The sequence below is a fragment of the Tachysurus fulvidraco genome, chromosome 1 (assembly GCF_022655615.1).
Source record: "Tachysurus fulvidraco isolate hzauxx_2018 chromosome 1, HZAU_PFXX_2.0, whole genome shotgun sequence".
Taxonomy (NCBI): domain Eukaryota; kingdom Metazoa; phylum Chordata; class Actinopteri; order Siluriformes; family Bagridae; genus Tachysurus; species Tachysurus fulvidraco.
This window is the reverse complement of record NC_062518.1, coordinates 49316523-49336271: the sequence shown is the minus strand read 5'-3', so window position 1 is coordinate 49336271 and position 19749 is coordinate 49316523. Positions and strand designations below refer to the sequence as shown.

Here is a 19749-nt window from a genome sequence, read left to right as displayed (position 1 = left end):
TCAGCCTAAAGAAGTTACTCAGATGAGCAGTGAAACGTTGTGATCTAATTAGAAAGAAGTTCACTTGACATGACTCAACTTCCAGATAAACTCACATGGATGACTGAGAATCTTCACACACAACCAAATAAAAATATAAGCACAAAATTTGATAAAACAAGCTTACAATTCTATTAAACAGCCACACACACATATGCAGCGATTTTGTGGACAATATTAAAAAGGAATGGCAAATAATATTTGCAATGGCGTTTCCTACTTGTCTTTGTAAAAACAGCCACATAATTCAATATTCAGAATATGTGCAGTTTTTATTTACTCTTTAACTCTGTGTGTTTTATTAATTTCATAAAGAAGTCATATTATGATATCAATAGCTCTGAAGCTCTGGGTCATTGAACCTGTCCAAGATTTCTAATTAAAAGCGGAATTTGTAAAGATTGTGGTAACTCATCACTATTATTTATAATGGTTGCAGAACTGCTATCCCATACTAATAAAAAATTCAGGTTTAATGTTGAATCTGAAAGTGAAAAAGTGACGTGACATACGGCTAAGTATGGTGACCCATACTCAGAATTCGTTCTCTGCATTTGACCCATCCAAAGTGCACACACACAGCAGTGAACACACACCGTGAACACACACCCGGAGCAGTCATATGTGATCTAGTCATATGTGAGATGTAAACTCTACATAACTGTCCACTAAAGTCTTTATACAACATTCAAATTAAGAAGGAAGTAAAGTATTTGGGAATCATTATATCTAAAAATACATAATGGATAAAAATACATGGATAATATAGATAAATGTAAATAAATACAGATGGCTGTAGAGACATCTTACAATTTATGCAAATTTCATACAAAAGATGGATAGTTTATCCAGGATCATTTACCCAGCCTTCTCCTTACCATCAACATGTATGATAAAATTAATAAATAGAGTAAATTTTAAATTAATATGGAAGAATAAGTCAAAACATTACAAAAGAGGATCTGATTAAAAACATGGAAATGGGGAATAAGTGCAATTGATTTCAACATGATAAATGGTGTTTAAAATTAAAATCATCCAAAACAATCATTTTTACTTAGAAGCTGTTTGTGAAGTTCTGACCTTCTGTGTGCAGGACCAGCAGTTGGTTGTGACTAGAAATTGTTATTACCAGAGATTGTTTGTATAAAATATTAGAGTGTCAGAATGAGCTGGAGACGAGTTGGCTCATAAACAACTCTATGCAGACCTCGGTAAGGGTAAGATTCTCCTGATCAGGAGACAAACAGTCGTTATGCATCTAGCCAATGATTGAGGATGTTTTCCTTCCTTCAGTCTCTGTGTTTGAATCATGTCTATAAAATCACAGTATAATGAATGATCAGGGCCTTTCCTCTCTCATGCTACACGAGGATTGTTGGGTCCTGTTGCGCAACAGAACAAATAAATTGTGAACCTTTTTACTCTTGCCCGTGCCTACCAGTGTGCTATCTTCTTAAAACAGTATATTGTCTGTCTGTAACTAATGGTTAAAGATAAAGTACTCCAAGGTTTTCCCAGTACTTTTGTGATAAAAAATGTACAAATAGACTTGTATTAAATCTTTTACAAGCAGTTTACCCAAACCCTATTATAATGTATCCATCTACTCCTCTTCCTACAAAGACTAAGAAAGTTAAATGAGATTTATCCCAGAAACAAGTTTTTAAGACTAAAATTCAATCTTGAGGTGAATAATTGTGTATTAATATATTACAAATTGTGTAAAATTGTGAAACTAATATTGAAAGTTTAGACATTTCTTTCTTTCTTTGTGCATTTGTACAACCCTTTTGGAGAGATGTACAGAACTGGTTACAATCCAGAGAGATTATACTTCCACCCCTTACAGTGCAGCTAATCAAGTTTTTATTGGAGAACAAACATTTAAATTTTATTTTTAACTTTTTTGTTATTAAATACAGACAGAAAGCCTTTCATTCACTTCTCTGATGTTGGTGAAAACAACATTATTATTGTTGCTATTTGTTAAGGCCACAAACTCACTTAACCTGTCTACCTCACTTAACCCCCCCCCCCCCCCTAATAATTTATTTACGTGCAGATGTTGGAAACGCAAATGCAAAAGGAATTGCGATCACATTTAAGTTTTGTCAGGTTCTGTACACGACACCAGAGGAAGTGAAATAGCAAATGGTGAATTTCTATTGAGATTAAAATATGTCAGGGTTGTAACTCGAAAGACAGGAAATGCAAATGAACTTTGTTTTTTCTATTTAAAATGTGACATAAATTGTGCCTTAAAGTAAACTATCATTTTTAATATTGTCACTCCACACACACAAAACACACACACACACACACACACACACACACACACACACACACACACACACACAAAACACACACACAAACACACAAACACACACACACACACACACACACATACACACACACACACACACACACACACACACATACACACACACACACAGTTTTCATACCTGATCGAGATTCAATAAAGCTGACAAGAATAAGAGTCACACACCAAAGCATTTTCCCTGATAGACAGTGTATCGTAAGACGACGCTAGAAGCTTCTTTGTCTAAGTCAACACTTTCAGTTTCATTTTGTATCACGTGATACCTTTTCAGTAGTCACACCTTTTTTCTACAGAAGCTTCCTCTTTGTCTCTTCCTGTAACTTTGCTGCACATTGAATTGGTTAAAACGTATTTCTTTAAACATGATTAAAAATTAAGCCCAAAGGTTTAAATGTGGTTGAAAAATTCTGTTTGAAAAACTTTGTTATGATTCCGTAAAGAGGAGCTTAATTGTGACTTATGGCTGATGGCTGGCTTATAGATGATATTAAGCAGACATTGTGTAATTGTTCATAGCTGTAAATAATATCAAATAGGCCTATAATTATGGGGAATTTTTTTTATTCTTTTCCATCTGTAACAGATCGTTTATTATTTACAGGATAAGTGATCATGATATTGTGCTATTTCGGTCGATTAAACTTTTCTATTTTAACCATCTGATATTGATTTCCTAGTGAATTATCATAAAAACTCTAATATTTAATATTTAGACCAGAATTTAAGTTTATAGTCACAACCATAAACACTATGGAGTGAGCTCCAGTTGCACAGGAAATTAGCAAAAAAAGTAATGGCAAGATGAATGCAGCATGTTATCAGAAAATACTAGACAGTTTGCATTCTACAGCATGAAAGCTGAACAAGGAAAGCTCTCGGATGTTCCAAAATGACAATAATCCAAAGCGTGAGGCAGGATTGACCCTCCAATGGCTACAGCAGAAAAAGGTGAAGGTTTTGGAGCTCATTACTGTCTCCACCAGTTTAGGGAGATCTCAATTTTGCAGTTTGTGCAAGGCAGCCCAAAAGAATTATTAGGACATTATTACATTATTAGGAAGAATGGGCAGCTATACCAACTGAGAGAATTAAAGACTTAATGCAGAATTATTACAAAAGACTGCATGCCATCATTAATGCCGAAGGGGGAAATACACCATATTTACTGTAGTACTAAAAGGTATGCAAGCTGTTGAACAGCGATTATTTTCTTTTTTGTTATGTTTTATTTGATGATTGTGCCATTCTGTTATGCCTTACATATTAACTTGAGTCCTATAAGCAATAAAGTACATTTGTTTTGCCTTCTCACTTGTGTTTTATTTATAAAATAGTACACATCTTGCAAATTATCCCAATGTATGCCAACTGCAATAGCACAACTGTATGTTATTACTTGCTGTTGACATTTCTTTCGTACATCAAATATCACTGTGTTATAAAAAAACATATTTACAAATTGTTCAATTGATGCCTTTAACAAAACTAATAATTTGATAACATGATTGCGAACCATCTTTAATGATTATTACAGAAGTCCTTTAAACTTTATAAATAACTTAAAAATGTATAATGTAATGCTGAACACACAGTGAAGTCCAAAAGTCTAAGAATTATAAAGTTTAATAATAATCATGTGTGTGTGTGTGTGCGTGTGTGCGTGTGTGTGTGTGTGTGTGTGTGTTTATATATCTCAGGCTCATCAGAGAGAGAGAGGTAAGTAAACCCCATAGAGGATCTAATGCACTGTCTCCTCTTTTCTTTATCATTACAAATCCCTCATGCTACAGGAAGCATCACCACCCTCACAAGTCGCTCAGGTTTGCAGACTCCCTCTTGTTACTTTCTCCGCTTCAGTGATTCCTGGCAGCAGCGTAACAACTCGTCAATTCATGTTAGTGCAAAAAATGAGACGGACAAAATGACTGATTCATCTTGTTCTTTTACTCGTTATCGTGTGGTCAGGGTTTACAGTGAAAAACAGCTCCCGGGTGGACTGACTTGACTTGAGTGAATTTTAAACAAAGCAGAGTACAAACTTTCCCCCTGATTTCACCTACACAGCACACAGTGAGAGCGCACGTCACCTCAGCACATGTCGCGAACTACATTACCCACAATGCACTTCAATGTGGACTACAACACCTAGATAGCGATCTTAAAGCGGCAGCTCCTATTTGCCCTCTCCCACAACACCACCCCCACTCCGGATGGTGATTAAACTTAACACCACTCCAGCACCATGACATGAAGGATATAAAATACATCAACACACACCTTAACAAAAATATTACCATAGATTCACAGTGTTATTAGAAGGCAGAAATACATCCAACACAATGTCTACCCATATTTCTTTTGTTTTAATGTTTGTTTTCTTTCCTTTTTTTTCCTCAGCAATCCGTATAGACCCCCAAAGTATACAGTCCATTCAAGCAGCTCCACTCAATGGAGGCACTGGACAATATAGTTTGAACATACAGCATTTACACTGCTTGGTGCTGTTTTTGTGTATTGTCTTGTAATTTTTTGTCTGCACTGTCTTTTGTCCTGCACTGTCTTTTTTTGTCTTGTCCTGCACTATTTGCACCAGGTTGCACAGTTGCACTTTATTTGGCTAGGATTACTTACTAAGTCCTCAGCTCTGTCTTTGCTTTAATACAGCACCATGATCCATGGTAACTCACACACAAATGGTTCATTCAGATGTCCACGTCATATATTGTGTCTTATATATAACCGGCAGCACACCTTGTCCTGTATTTTCTTTCCACAAGTTCTCTCAAGACTCTCATGATCTCTTTTCACTGTTATATTTGAAAGTATATCATGACACAGATCTGCTATGCTTATGTTATTGGAACTATGTTATCAAAAGTGAATTTAAAATTTACATTAAAATGATTTGTCCTTAAACCCTATGAATATAATAACAAGGATGAATCTCTTCACTATGGCAGTGTCAGGATAATTACTGAGCTTAAAAAATAAAACCAGATTATACTGGGAAGAAAATTCAGGGTATTATTGAAGCTAGTTGTTTTCTTATTTATTAGCACACTGTTATTTTTGCTGTGTGTCTGGCTTGATTGTGGTGAGTTTTCTCTTGTGATCAACAGTAATTCCTTGTACAATTGCATGATGTATATGTTTATTTATATATTCACTTTTTCATTCCAAGACCTAAAGTAACTGAGATAAAGATATCTCAAAATAACACCTAAGAGTGTTAGCTCTGTATGGTAACAATATAAATCTTCTATTGACAAAGTTTCAGAAGCCCAAAGTGAGTTGAGTAATAGAGTAATTAAAGTTGCATAAAAGTTGCAATGATAAATAATTTAAATTGTAATCACAGACTCTACGGTTTGATATTATTCATTAAAAAGATAAATTCAGTATAAATTTTATGTACAGATTTCAGTGAGAGATTTGTATATATTGCCAAATCAATTTAGATTTTTTGTCTTTAAAAAGTAAAACTCAGATTTTTTGTTAGTATTTAAACCTTTTTTGTTACATCGTTGTTCTGTTGTTTTTGAAATAATTACCAAGGTATTAAATCCCTTTTTTCATCCATTATTAAATACTGGAGAGATGATCAGTGGTGCTGAATTTTTACCTAATTTATTTAAACCTCCTTCATTTAGACTAGGACTGAAGTATGGATAGAGTTTCTCAGTGAAAGACTGACCAATGAATGAGTAGATATGAGATCTGGACTTCACATCATAAAAGGAGACCAGACCCTCAAACACCCCCACAACCTCCACCTTCTCTCTCAGTGTTAGGGGGACAGGGAGACCAGCACAAGCGTCCCTGTTTATTGATGTCACATTATTCCTAAATCCATCATAAATTAATAAAAGTTTAAATGACTGTATGAGACCTGCCAAAGACCTTTTAACATAGAGCTGGAACACAAATAAGAAAATACACCAAACAGAGCCACCTATTTTTTAAATTAAAAATCTCAGTTCATTAATAATTGTATGCTTACTATCAGTTAGCAATATTTATTATATAAGCCTCTGAAAAGTGCACTGAACTTTTAAAGGGAAAAAGGCAAAGATTTTTACAAATGACCATGCTCAGCTTTCCTCAACATTTCATTAAAATCCAGTAATAAAATATTTAATACATATTTCATAAGTACGTTAATATTATTCATCACTGTTGGTGAAATTCAACAGCAGTATAATGTAATCAGCAAAATTAATAATCACTGCATGATTTAATATTGTGTTTCTCTCAGTGGATGTGACTCTGGATCTTGATACAGCTTATCACAAATCTCCTCCTGTCTGCTGATGGAAAACAAGTGACACATGGAGACAAATGACAGAATTGCCCTAATGCATGACAGAGGTTTAATGTGTCCTTGGAAAGCAGAGTTTCTCCTCAGGGAGATTTTATTATGAGGTGCATGTATAAGGGAAAACTGACTGGCTTTACTGACTGACTTTAATTTGAACAATAAAATGTAGAAAGTTCAGCTGCTGATGTCTGTGTAGATAAAAACAAACAAAAAGCATGACCATTGGTGACCGTTTTATGACGGCTGTGAAAAATCATCTTGAGGAGATCAAACTTTCCAGAGCAAGAAACAGGATTAACCAACCTGAAATATACAGTTTATACATTTTATTTTATTTTTCTGTTTGTAAAGACATATTGCTATGCTAAGTGATATCGAGCTCAGCGAGACATTATTAAAGCAAACGTTATCTTGGAGAAAGTCTACATGTATATATTTCTTCATGTATGAGTTCTGAATGTTTCTACTTTTTAGTCATTATGATTTATTTTATTGTGTGCAACATCATTCCTGAGCAATGTTTGCAGTGTGACCGAGCATTATCCTGCTGAAGGAGCCCACTGCACTTAGGGAATACTGCTGACATGAAATTTATAAAGATTGACAGGTTCTTACTGACTATAATTCTGCTAATGTAGTAAGTCAGGGGCACCGTTACACATTGGTGTTAGTATTACATTATATTATACATTTATTATATAAGCTTTAATATTGTTACAGAGTTTCATTAAATTAAAGATGAACTTAAATGCCTTTTGAACTACAGTATGATCACTTATGATCATAGTTAAAAAATTACATTCCACAACCATATGTTATATTTTAGCTGTACAGTATATGTACTGTATATTCTGTTTTGCATAAATTACTGGGAACAGGAGATTTAATAACAACAATCATTTTTTAAGGTCATCGATTGCTAAACTATTTGAACTACACTTTGTGGAAATTACACAGTAAATGTTTAATGGATCTGTAGCTTAGTGCCACAGGATATAAAGAATATAATAATTTACTAGGTAACATTTGTGAATATTTCATTAGCAGTTCTAATGTAGTTACGATTGTTTGTTTAGTTGCATTTGGAGTTTTCTTCCAGACCTCATTAGTTATGAATGAAAGTAATCGATTTCACGAAGCATTTAACCTTTACATACCTTTATTTTACTTGCTTCTTTTCAGGGAGAAATGCTCTTTCTTCTCGAAGAGCGCTAACTGCTTTTCACTGCGTTCATCTTCTAAATGTCTCCATACACTGTTATTTAAACTGCACATGAAGTTTATTGTTCCTGCAGATTAATGTGAAAAAAATGCAAAATTAAGGTTTAATTAAATATTTAAGTCCTATAATAGGCTCCCAATATGACTGTTTCTGTAAAATGTACAAATGTTAATGTATTAATGCTACTAAAAAACACCAGTCAGTGTAATCTCCTCTGGATGATTTAACATAAAACAGTCACATGCAGCAGCAGTGGACACACACACACACACACACACACACACACACACACACACACACACACACACACACACACACACACACACACAAACACACAATGTGTCAACACAGAAGTGAGGAGTATAAATTGCTCACAGCTATTGCAATTTGGCCCTTGACAAATATATGACAAAAACCGATAACAGGCAAACACAATCCATCTGCAGATGCCAGCTAACATTTACATTTAGCAGACACCCTTATCCAGAGGGACTTACATTTTTATCTCATTCAATTTTATATAACTGAGCAATTGAGAGCTAAGGGTCTTGCCCAGACATAGGAATCAAACTCACGACCTTCCGAGTGGTAGCCCAACACCTCAACCACTAGGCTACCACATACCACACTAACTAAAACTCTATCACGCGAAAAGGAAGCCATATGTGAACATGGTCCAGAAGCGCCGTTGTGTCCTGTTGGCCAAGGCTTATTTATTCTATTTCAGGGAAGGCCTTGTGTATTTCAGCAGGACAATGCAAAACCAAATACTGCAGCTATTACAACAGCATTGTCATAAAATCTTGGCTTTGTCATAAAATCTCCAGCAGCTACCAAAACTTCAGAAACTCATAACCTCAATGCCCAGACATCTTCAAATTGTTTTGAAAAGGAGATTCTACACCATGGTAATATGCTGCTGTGCCACCTTTTTTGAGACCTTTAGGCAAGGCAAGATTATTTGTATAGCACATTTCATACACAGAGGTCATTCAAAGTGCTTTACATAGACATTAGAAAACAGTTTATAAAAGAGAAAAAGAAATATATATGAAAAATAAGAAACACGATAAAATCATAACAAAAAAAACAATTAAATAAAATAAATGTGATTTTAATAAAAACAGTTTAAAATATGTTAAAAAGAATAAAACAGGAGTAAAAGTGATTTGGATAAAAAGTGCAGTCAGTGTGAAGTAGCACAGTCAGGGTGAAGCAGCACAGTCAGTGTGAAGCAGCACAGTCAGTGTGAAGCAGCACAGTCAGTGTGAAGCAGCACAGTCAGGGTGAAGCAGCACAGTCAGTGTGAAGCAGCACAGTCAGTGTGAAGCAGCACAGTCAGTGTGAAGCAGCACAGTCAGTGTGAAGCAGCACAGTCAGTGTGAAGCAGCACAGTCAGGGTGAAGCAGCACAGTCAGGGTGAAGCAGCACAGTCAGGGTGAAGCAGCACAGTCAGTGTGAAGCAGCACAGTCAGTGTGAAGCAGCACAGTCAGGGTGAAGCAGCACAGTCAGGGTGAAGCAGCACAGTCAGGGTGAAGCAGCAAGTCAGTGTGAAGCAGCACAGTCAGTGTGAAGCAGCACAGTCAATGTGAAGCAGCACAGCGCTCATTCAGTAAATGCAGAGTTAAACAGATGTGTTTTTAATCTTGATTTAAAAGTGTCTACTGTTGAAGCACATCTGATCTCTTCTGGAAGCTGATTCCAGCTCTAGGTGGCGTAATAACTAAATGCTGACGCACCTTGTTTTGAGTGAACCCTTGGTATCTCTAACTGACCTGATCCTAATGATCTGAGTCGTCTGCATGGTTTATATTCACTTAGTATATCTGTAATGTATTTCGGTCCTAAGCCATGAAGTGATTTATAAACCAGTAACAATACTTTAAAATCTATTCTAAATGTAACTGGATGCCAGTGTAAGGACCTGAGGACTGGAGTGATGTGCTCAGATGTTTTGGTTCTGGTCAGAATTCTGGCAGCAGCGTTCTGTATGAGCTGCAGCTGTCTAATGGTCTTTTTGGGGATCCCAGTAAGGAGTCCATTGCAATAATCCACCCTGCTGGTGATGAAAGCATGAACAAGTTTCTCTAAGTCCTGTCTTGAGACAAAACATCTAATTCTGGCTATATTTCTGAGATGGTAGTAAGCTGATTTGCTTATCGCTTTCACATGACTACTGAAACCTCTTAAGGATCTCCACCTATATGACTTGCCCAACAAAAAGTGGTACAGCTCCCACATACTTTGACACACAGGGGTGAGCCTGGTCTCATTTGAAAGAAGAGATTCTCTAGTTTCAGAAACTAGTTTCAGTTTGATTCTAGGCCTTACAGGCAAAGTTACAGGGGTTAGAATGAAGGTTTTCATGTCCGCCTGGGTTGTTTACCTGATAAACTGATTAATCTTATTTTTCTGGAACATGCTAGGGTACATGCAAAACAACAACTGAGGGTCATAGCCACATGTCTTGGCTTTCACCAAAAAAATTTCAAGTCAAAAGACCCAAAAATGGATTTTATATGAATATTTTTCTACGGCCCTGGTCGTCTGGTGCAGCGTTTTTGTGTACTTGTTTACTATATAACTTTGAAATAAAAGGCTGCAGGCTCAGTCTGACAAGCCATAAATAAGCCTAGACTCTCTCTCTATCACTCTGGTGTGAAAACAGGCCTGTAACTTGTCACCCTGAGCTGTGAGAGGGACAAAAGGTCAGGGATTACGCAACAATTCTTCTGCGCAGCTTTTTCACGCAGATCCTGGCAGAGGAGAGGGGGGTTGCAGCATACCGTTGGAATCGTCTGCTTATTGGCTAAACGGCTGTATAGGTCCCGGCCCATTTCATTGCTATTGGAAGAAGTAATTGTCAGTCAAAGGCGGGTTCCCAAAAAATGAGGTCATGCCACCATTGGCTTCCCAGCCGTCTATCTCTGCCATACAAGCACCGATTGGCACAAATGAGGGCTTATTTGATTCGTTAGGACCTGGGCTATAAATATGACGTAGACTTTGAATTTTTGAATATCCCAATTAGGAGTTAGAGCGGCAAAACGAGATGATGGCGCACTTCTGTTTCCAGTTTTCAGAACACTAACGGAATATTTGAGGCGCTTACAGTTACTTACTTAAAAGGCTTACGTTTTTTCGTGTTTTTGGAGGATTTGATGCTTTAAAGTTGAATTGAAGCTTGTTTCTGGGTCATCCCCTAGTGGCCACACCTTTTTACCATTATCAGAACTCTTCCTGAGCTCTCCTTCTCCTCCTGAGGACCAAAATTAATAGTCTCTAGTTGTCTCCAAGGGATTTTCTCTCCCATGCTATCTTGGGATTCACCTTCTCTTATCGGATGCCCTATCAGGTCAGTTAATAGTTTTTCCCATTTCCCAGGCCCAGTTGTGCACCAGACTATTCCAGTCATTTCTCCTTTCTCCCTTCGGCTCTTATAGCCCGCTGGTAGGATGGTGGTGCCAAATGCCTGTCTCATCCAATGACTGTAGTTTATCATTGAAGTTAACATATCTATCTTATTGTTTATAATCCTTCTTTCAGACTGTCCTGTTGCCAGTTATGACAGTTTGTGGAGCCTCTGCTCCATTCTTTCCTGGTCTTTATAAGGAATGAGGGGATTATAACCCTTAAGTTTTTTTCCTTCCATTTCTTGCCACTCTCGGCTTAATAATTCATCGGCTGTCGTAGCCAGGGATCCTGTGATGTCTGTTTGGGTGATCAGCCCTTGACATCCTTCAGTCTTTCTAACTGTAAACATCGGCCTAAAGCTTCTCTGCCTTAGCCATCCATTATTATTTAACTTCACACACGTTTCACACGAGCATCCACATTCTTGGCTCTTCAAGCCATAATAATCTTTGCATTTATTACACAAAGCATTTATTGCATTTATTGCATTTATTCAAACAAGCACATGGAATCAATTCTTCCATCTCTTTCAGTATCACTTTAGGATATTTGATCCTACACGTTCCACAACAAGTTACACAGGATAAGGCACAGCTTCCTATGTCTTTATCATCATCCTCCCAGTGAGCCTTAAATCTCACTGCCTTCTCACTTTTCCCAATCACCTTAGTTGTGTGACTTTTGCAGAACACACAATTCTCTATGAGATATGGGTTCTTATTACCATTGATCCTTTCAGGTGTCTCCATCCTACTCCCCATCTTTCTACACTCTTCTGCCTTCATCAAGACTGATACTTCCGAGTTATGTGGTCTAATTAGTAAATATACTAATCCTGCCTGAGAATGGATATGAGGAGATCTTTTCCAAAACGTTATAAATCCATTTTAATCGTTTTTTTTTTTTTTGCCTAGACCCACACATTTTGTTTATTATTAATGGTGCTTGCAAAGCAACATTCTTACTATCCTGCATACAGTACTCTTCTGGACAAAAATTCGGCGCATAACTTGTCCCGCAGCTTTTGTCCTAGACCCATGAATGAGGTGTCAAATTGACCGGCATTGAGGAGAGGTGTGCTATGACTTTTCTAAGCGATCCGAGTACCAGTACTTCCGGTACCGGGTCTCAAAATGGTCTTTTTTCCCATAGACTCCCATTGTAAACTTTGAAGGTTTATGACTCGGCAAGCTTTCAAACTATCTACACCAAATAAAAATTTAGCACAAAATGGACATGTGACATATCAAAACATTCAGCACGATAAGGGGAACATTTTCTTCAGGAAATGTACGTTCTAGTATTCAATTTATCCTGTTAAAATGGTCTGTTGGCTCAGTCTGAACATGTTAAACAGTGACTGTTAAATGAAACAACAATTTTGTTGAATATAAATTCAAAGTTTCTTTTTATTTTTTTCCAAGAAGCTATAAATCCATCCTTTATTTATTTATTTATTTATTTATTTATTTATTTATTTATTTATTCATTTATAAAAAGAGACATAAACCAACAAGAAAACATGCAACATATGACATCAGGGAAATAAACTGTAATGAGTTGTAAGTCTGAGGATCCATTTGCAGCTTTTAATAGACAATAGCGTAAACAACAGGCAGAGTTCAGGGCCGGAAAACACGACAGTGTAGGTAAGGCAAGAACGTAGTCGGAATAACAGGCAAAAGGTCAGGGCAGGCAGAAAACAGTCGAGAGGCAAAATACAGAAACAGATCAAAACCAATAACAGGAATAACCAGAAAACGCTCAGAATGACAGCCGTAGCAAATCAAGTTCAAGTGTGCCTAAAATAGGCACTGGGTTATTGGCCACAGGTGGTGGAGCAATAAGTCCCGGCAGGTGGCTTATGGGAAATGTAGTCTGGAATTGTTAATACTCCGGGGACGGTTCCCTCTGCTGGCGATCGGAGGGTGAGACAGGTGCTTCCATCATGACACCACCGTTGGTCTTACGTCCTTTCCAAATTCAGCAATTTGTATCCACATTTCTTTATGGGCTATTTCCTTGCGTTTAGCTGTTACAAAGCCATTTAGCTTCCATGTGTCTAAATGTTGATTGTAAGCATCTACCAGATATTCAGAAACTGACACAATTATGGTGATCATCCAGCCTCTGTCGGTGCAAAAGGTCAGCGCTTGGAGTAAAGCCGCCACTTCGGAGGTCTGTGTGCTTCCCGTTTTATATTCTGTCACATTTCTGAACATGGTTTTGTCTTTGACTTTACAAATTATGGCACTTTTAATCTTGCCATCTCTGCTAGATCCGTCAGTAAAAACAACTTGGGTTTTTCTATCTACGTAGGTCTCTTTCTTTCTTTGGCCCCTTCTTCACCCTATGTTTTAGTTGTATGCAACCCTTCCACAATCCCACTAACAATTAGAGTTGCTCTTACCTTGAACACAGGTGTCCTTCGAAGTCCCTCAGTCTTCTAACAAAGGTTCTGCTCCAAGTTCTTCTACCTATTCTATTGATTGAATCTTTAGATGAAGGAGTCAGACTTGGACCTTTTTGTCTTTTCAGGATCCTCACAATGGGAGGCCTTGTTTTTATTAAAAGTAGTGTAATACAAATAGATGTGTGTAATATATGTAAGGTAAAAGTAAAGAAAATCACAAACAAAAATCTCCTTCAAAAAGTCAAGTAGAAATAAGTAAAATGCAAAGATAAAACAAACCAAGAAACACTCTCCAAGTGTAAGCCTGAGTTTGTTCTCCTGATGCACTCTCTATAAGCAATAATAAAGTATAACACAATGAGCTTGGCTCTAGGTGAATGCACACCGATAACTGGTTCTAAAACCCTATTTATACCATTTATTAGTATGATCTCAAAACGTCATTCTGCTTCTGTCAGCATCCTGTCAGGTCTCTCATGATCTCATGCTTCTGCAAAACATCCTGAGAAGTCTCCTCAGCTGCACGGCTGATTGTGTGTTCTTATGCTGCTGACACAAAAACTGGTGATTTCCTTTTAAGCTTTCACTGTTACTCTCTGTCTTAATATCTAAACATACTAATGAACATTATGTAATTTCCTAATCACAAAATGGTTACATACATTCATATAAAGGTAAAGAACCCCAGGTCCACCAAGCTGCCACTGCTGGGCCTCTGAGCAAGGCCCTTAACCCTCAGTTGCTCATTGTAAGTCACTCTGGATAAGGGTGTCTGCTAAATGCTGTAAATGTCAATGTCTGCTAAATGCTGTAAATGTCGAAACTTGTCATTATATAAAATGGAAAAGAAAACTTATAACAATTCTATAATCTTCTTTCAGCAAGATGATGGGTCTTGATCCAACTGTCTAGGTACAGTGTCTGTTCCTCTTTGGGTTGAATCAGGTTCCTTCTAGATCTTTTCTTTACAGTTTTAATCAGATATATTTAATTTCTTTATGCCATATAACAATTTCCCCATTTCTTTTAGTTTATTTTCCACAGCTTCCTTTTTCCTCGCTCTCTGTCTCTTTTGTCTTTTATTTCATTTCTCTCTTTTTACTGCATTAATTTCACTTTGGTTCTTTATAGTATTAGATGAGATTGTTACATAAGGATAACCATGTGCATGTTGTATGGCAGTTACATGTGATATGGCAGTTACTACACTCCTAACATTTCTATTCACAGAGTGTACTAGCACGAGTGCTGCAGTCATCAAGTCTAACTAAGTTGTAATTCATTGTAAATATACACATTATTGGGGGCGGTCCCATCAGATAGAGACAAAACCCTCCGGTGACAATCAAAGCATGAAAGGATGTAACAGCCCCACACCAGATCCTGGATTTTCACCTGCCCTTAATAATCCCATTAACAAATCAAAATCAAATCAAATTTTATTTGTCACATACACATACATACAGGGTACGACATGCAGTGAAATGCTTTATGCAACTGTCTTTATTATAAGAATAAAGGTATAAAAAAGCAAATAAATAAAATAATAATAGAATAATAAAAGAAGTATAAACTATATAAGAAAACTATATAAAGACTATGTAAAAATATGAAACTATAGATGGAGAAATGGAGATATGGAGATAATGTATATACATATACAGAAATAAATATAAATATGTATGGTTTTTATAGATTGTCCTAAAAGTGTCCAGGTGAAGTATGGTGTGTAAATAGTGTATATGGTGTATACAGTAAAGTGGCACTTTGCTGTGCAAGTCCAAAGTGACAGTGACTGTCCAGAATTAGTGTCAGTGCAAAAAATGGGGTGGTGTATAGAACAGAGGGGATGGAGAGAGAGGTCCAGTGCTGTAACCATCTAACACAACAGTCTTTCTCAGACCCCTTCATTATCATAGGAATGAATTCACCTCAAACGCTTGGCATTCCTTCTTGACCTTAAACAATGGGACAGATGTCACAAAGGGACAGATGATACCCTGAGTTACCTTGCCCTTTCCTTTCATATTAATGAGATACAGGAACCACAGGACTAATGTAAAGTTTGAATTTAACATGCATTGTAACTCGATTTGGCTTCAGCATGATCCACAAAAATATTAGAACTAAAATGAAATAAAACAATGACTTAAGATTATTTTCCCACAGTGGACACACATCCCACTTCTGAGGAACCAGGACTGAATCAGATCCCAGAGAAGGACAGAGTATATAAGCCATGAGTTTGAAGGCTTGATGATGTGGTGTGTAGGTGTGGACATCTAAACCAGGGTCTGATTCCAAAAGAGATCTGCAGTAGTCTGGTCTAGACCTGACAACTTGTGTGAGGATCTGAGCAGATTCTGTAGTCAGGTCATGTTCTTCAGTTGTTGTGAAGCACAAAGGGACGGAGAAAGCTGTAGATCCAGATACATGTCATTTATTCCTGTGCTCCCATTTGAGTTTTGATCTCTCATTGTTCCAGCATCATGCTGTATGTACAGTAGTTACAAGTCTCTTCCCTCTGTTACTACTCGTCACTTTCGTTCTCACTCTGTCTTAACATCAGTTCTCCATTAGGTTCATTTTTATTGTGCCATTAAAGCTCTGAAGTTCTCCTGTTCCATTCTTGGGCCTCTGTACAATATACTGTAGAAGAAATAATATGTATATATGCATTATTACATTATATATTAATATTAATCACTAGCTGTAAATCCTGAGGTTCAGTAAATTCAATCTCCTCAAAGGCTGATGAATAAAATTGAAGATAAATTCAGGTCAAAGTCTTTATTTATAAAGAATCTATAGAGGGTTTAGTTGTCAGTGTGAGACTGTAAGACATTTATTTAGTTATTATACAGTAGCTGATCATTATATTTGTTCTGTGGAAGTGTCCATGTAGTAACTGAGTGATGTCTAATCAGGGTGATGTGGAGTTTATTACAGCACACAGTCATGTGATCTCTGATGTCACAGTGCTGCATGTCTCTGTTACTTACATCACCTCTTCGGTTACAGTGATATATAATCCTCAGGATCAGGATTATCACAATCAGTGCAGCAACCAGAAGCACCGCTATCAGGATGATCGCCCACACTGGTGGATCACACTCCTGATCTTTGTTCTGATCTGTACTCCACACACACACACACACACACACACACACACACACACACACACACACACACACACACACACACACACACACACACACACACACATACACAGTCAGTGTTTATTAGTGATTAACTGAACACCAATAACACACCCACTGGGCCTCATTTACAGTGTTAGTTTTAAACATTTATTTATTTGTAAATCATCTGCAGGAGAATTTATTTACTAGTAAACAAACCTTTGTGTAGAAAATGTAGAATTTAATGACAGGTTCTCATACAGTCGAGTTTCAGAGCAACTTTGTTTTATTTATTATATTAACTGAATGTTCACGATGATTTCTGACCAATATCAGACTGTTGAATTTTACACACTGACACAAATCACACTGAATACGTACCTCTTACTGTTACTGAGTAAATATGAAGTTTCTCGTTATACTCTGTGTCTCTGACGATGTAATCTCCATCATCAGTCCACTTTACTCCTCTCAGTGTAAGAAGTGTGTTAGTGAGTGATGTTCTCTGTGTGTATTCAGCTGTACAGTTTAGTGAGCTTTTATACACACTGCAGATCTGTACACCATGTGGATCTGTTGAATCTCTGTGTTTAAAGATCACCTCCACTTGGTCTGATATGTGCAAATTCAGCTGTAGATCTTCACAAGGATTCACCTGAACTGATGAGATGATGGCTGAGGAGAAAAAAACACCAGACTGAATTTTAACTGGATGTAAATGTAACCCACTCGAATAATTGAATTGATAGATCCGATAAATCTGTCACTATTTATCATACTTAGAATAAGTGTTTCTTATTTGCACTTATATACATATGTAGGTTTTTTTTTCTTTTTCTATCTAATGCATAATATGTTTAGTAGTAGTAGTAGTAGCCTCTATTGTCACTGGTCACAAGTACTTTGAAATTAGCCATCAACCTGACCAAACATACAATACATACAATATGGCAAGGGGTGGGGGGTGTGGGGGGTGGGGGGTGGGTGGGTGGGGGGGGCAGGCCAGGAAGACAGGGAATTGAAAAGAAATATAGCATAACATGAGGGAAGGGAGGAGAAAAAAACAACCCCCAGACTATACTCCAGAGGAAGTACAGTGTGGGAACAGGAAAAAACACCTCAGCAACATAAGCACATAAACAGTACGCCATAAACACATGACTTGCAACAGGTGAGGGGAGTGGGGGGGGGGTGGAGATAATCCAGCACAGGTAAGCAGCCATCAGGTCCTGCAGCCTTTATCTTCGGCGCTGGTCACAGACCCGCTTGTCAGACTGGCGGTACAAAGCGGCGAAGGCGTGGGATGGGGTGGGGGGTGTGTGAGTGCATATCTTTATATATGTGTGTGTGTGTGTGTGTGTGTGTGTGTATGTATGTAAAAGTGTCCGCCTGGAGAGTCGTCGCTCCCAGCATCCAGTCTTGGTGTCTCAGTCCGCAAGATTGTCATAGTGATACACAGCAAATTGCCATGGAGACAACCTTGATTAGGTCCTAGAGAGAGTCAACGATCAGCAGGTGTCTGTGGAAGTGGGGGAAGGAACGCAAGAGCGTCTCGCTGCAGTGCTCTGCCGGGGGAGTTGTTGTTCCAACAGCGGCCTTGGCCAAGGCCAGTGCTGGTTAATGGGAGCCGAAAGCATATAAGATTGGGTTTATTTGGTCTTGGGGCGAGTAGACGCATTCCAATTTACACGACTACTCTCTTAGTCCATTCTGGTCTCCATTTTTCTTTCCAAAGCAGTGAGCTTCTCTCTGATGTCAACCAAAGCAGTATCCAAAGCAGTGAGCTTCTCTCTGATGTCAACCAAAGCAGTATCCAAAGCAGTGAGCTTCACCGTGATGTTATCCATATTGTGGTTATTAGTCCCAGCCTCAGTGCTGACCGCTCTGCCCACTGCATCAATCATGACGGACAGCCTTGGGAGATTTTGAACAGCTGTTACCGTTTTCTGATTTCGTCGATAATCCAGGGCAATGCCGAATCCAATCAGCAGAACTGTTATCATGGTTCCGAATAGGTAGATATCTTCAATGTCCTCCACGGAAAGGGCCGCCAGACACACGACCCGCCACTTCTCCCACGCGTCCATCGTATAGCCAGCTGCGAACGTTCCGGCAGGGCAGTCAGGTTCCCCCGAACCCAAGCTTCTCGTCGAGAAGATGGTGTCAATTGCGTTGAGAGACCAGTTTATGAAATCAATTATATTTTAGTTTGGAGAGCAGTGAGGAGAGAGTCTCTCAAAGTATAAGACAATAGATGAGACAAAAGAAGCAAAGCAGTGAACGTAAGGGGAGGAGAGGGAGAGAAAATGCGACCGCCTTCGTTGAGAGCCAAAGAGAGTCGTGTAAAATACATGTACTGTATGTACTGAACTGTTTCATTGCGTTAGGTTTAGCAATGTGTTTTCTATGAGCTGGGACTGTTTCATCACGGTGTTATTGATTTGGATTCGGGTCGATAAGGACGTGTTACTCTGGAATCTATTCGGATGGACTGCACCCCCACAGGACTGTAACTACAGTTTGTTTTCTTCAATGTTACCTCAACTGGGAACTTTGGTATTTATACATTTATCCATGGACTGTTTGGGATATTTCTATTTTCTTTTGTTGTTTTTGGAAATGTTAAATAATATCTCTTATTGTTAAATGGGTAAATTGTGCTCCTTTTTAAAATTTGTTTTTCTTTGTTAAATTTGACCAGAACAATAAAGTTACATAACCCTGCAATACAGTTTCAAAGTAAAAAATAAAGTTAGTAAATACATTATTTATTTTGGTTAATTTTTATGTTGGTGCTTTTATTTAAGCAGTTATACTAAGGCTAGATTTCATATAAGTGCAGACACACAATTCTTATC

At 37.7% G+C, this 19749-nt stretch overlaps 1 protein-coding gene and 1 long non-coding RNA gene across 18 annotated transcripts in view; both read right to left on the bottom strand.

Annotated features, from left to right (window-relative positions):
- Nucleotides 1–19749, bottom strand: part of LOC113661210 (butyrophilin subfamily 1 member A1-like) — a 322944-nt gene that overhangs the window by 159594 nt on the left and 143601 nt on the right. For 5 of the 17 annotated variants that reach the window (XM_047813581.1, XM_047813600.1, XM_047813590.1 and 2 more), the window contains exon 1: nucleotides 2505–2658. The exons of the other annotated variants lie outside the window; for them this stretch is intronic. In XM_047813581.1, the coding sequence (XP_047669537.1) occupies nucleotides 2505–2556 (52 nt within the window). In that variant the 5' untranslated portion in view covers nucleotides 2557–2658. Of the gene's footprint in view, nucleotides 1–2504; nucleotides 2659–19749 lie in introns of those variants that run through there. 17 annotated transcript variants of the gene reach the window in all.
- On the bottom strand, nucleotides 15377–17607 carry LOC125141487. Its single transcript, XR_007140876.1, has 3 exons — nucleotides 17273–17607; nucleotides 16754–16884; nucleotides 15377–16400 (listed from the first exon to the last, which is right to left on the bottom strand). It is a non-coding gene; the product is annotated as an uncharacterized LOC125141487 (long non-coding RNA).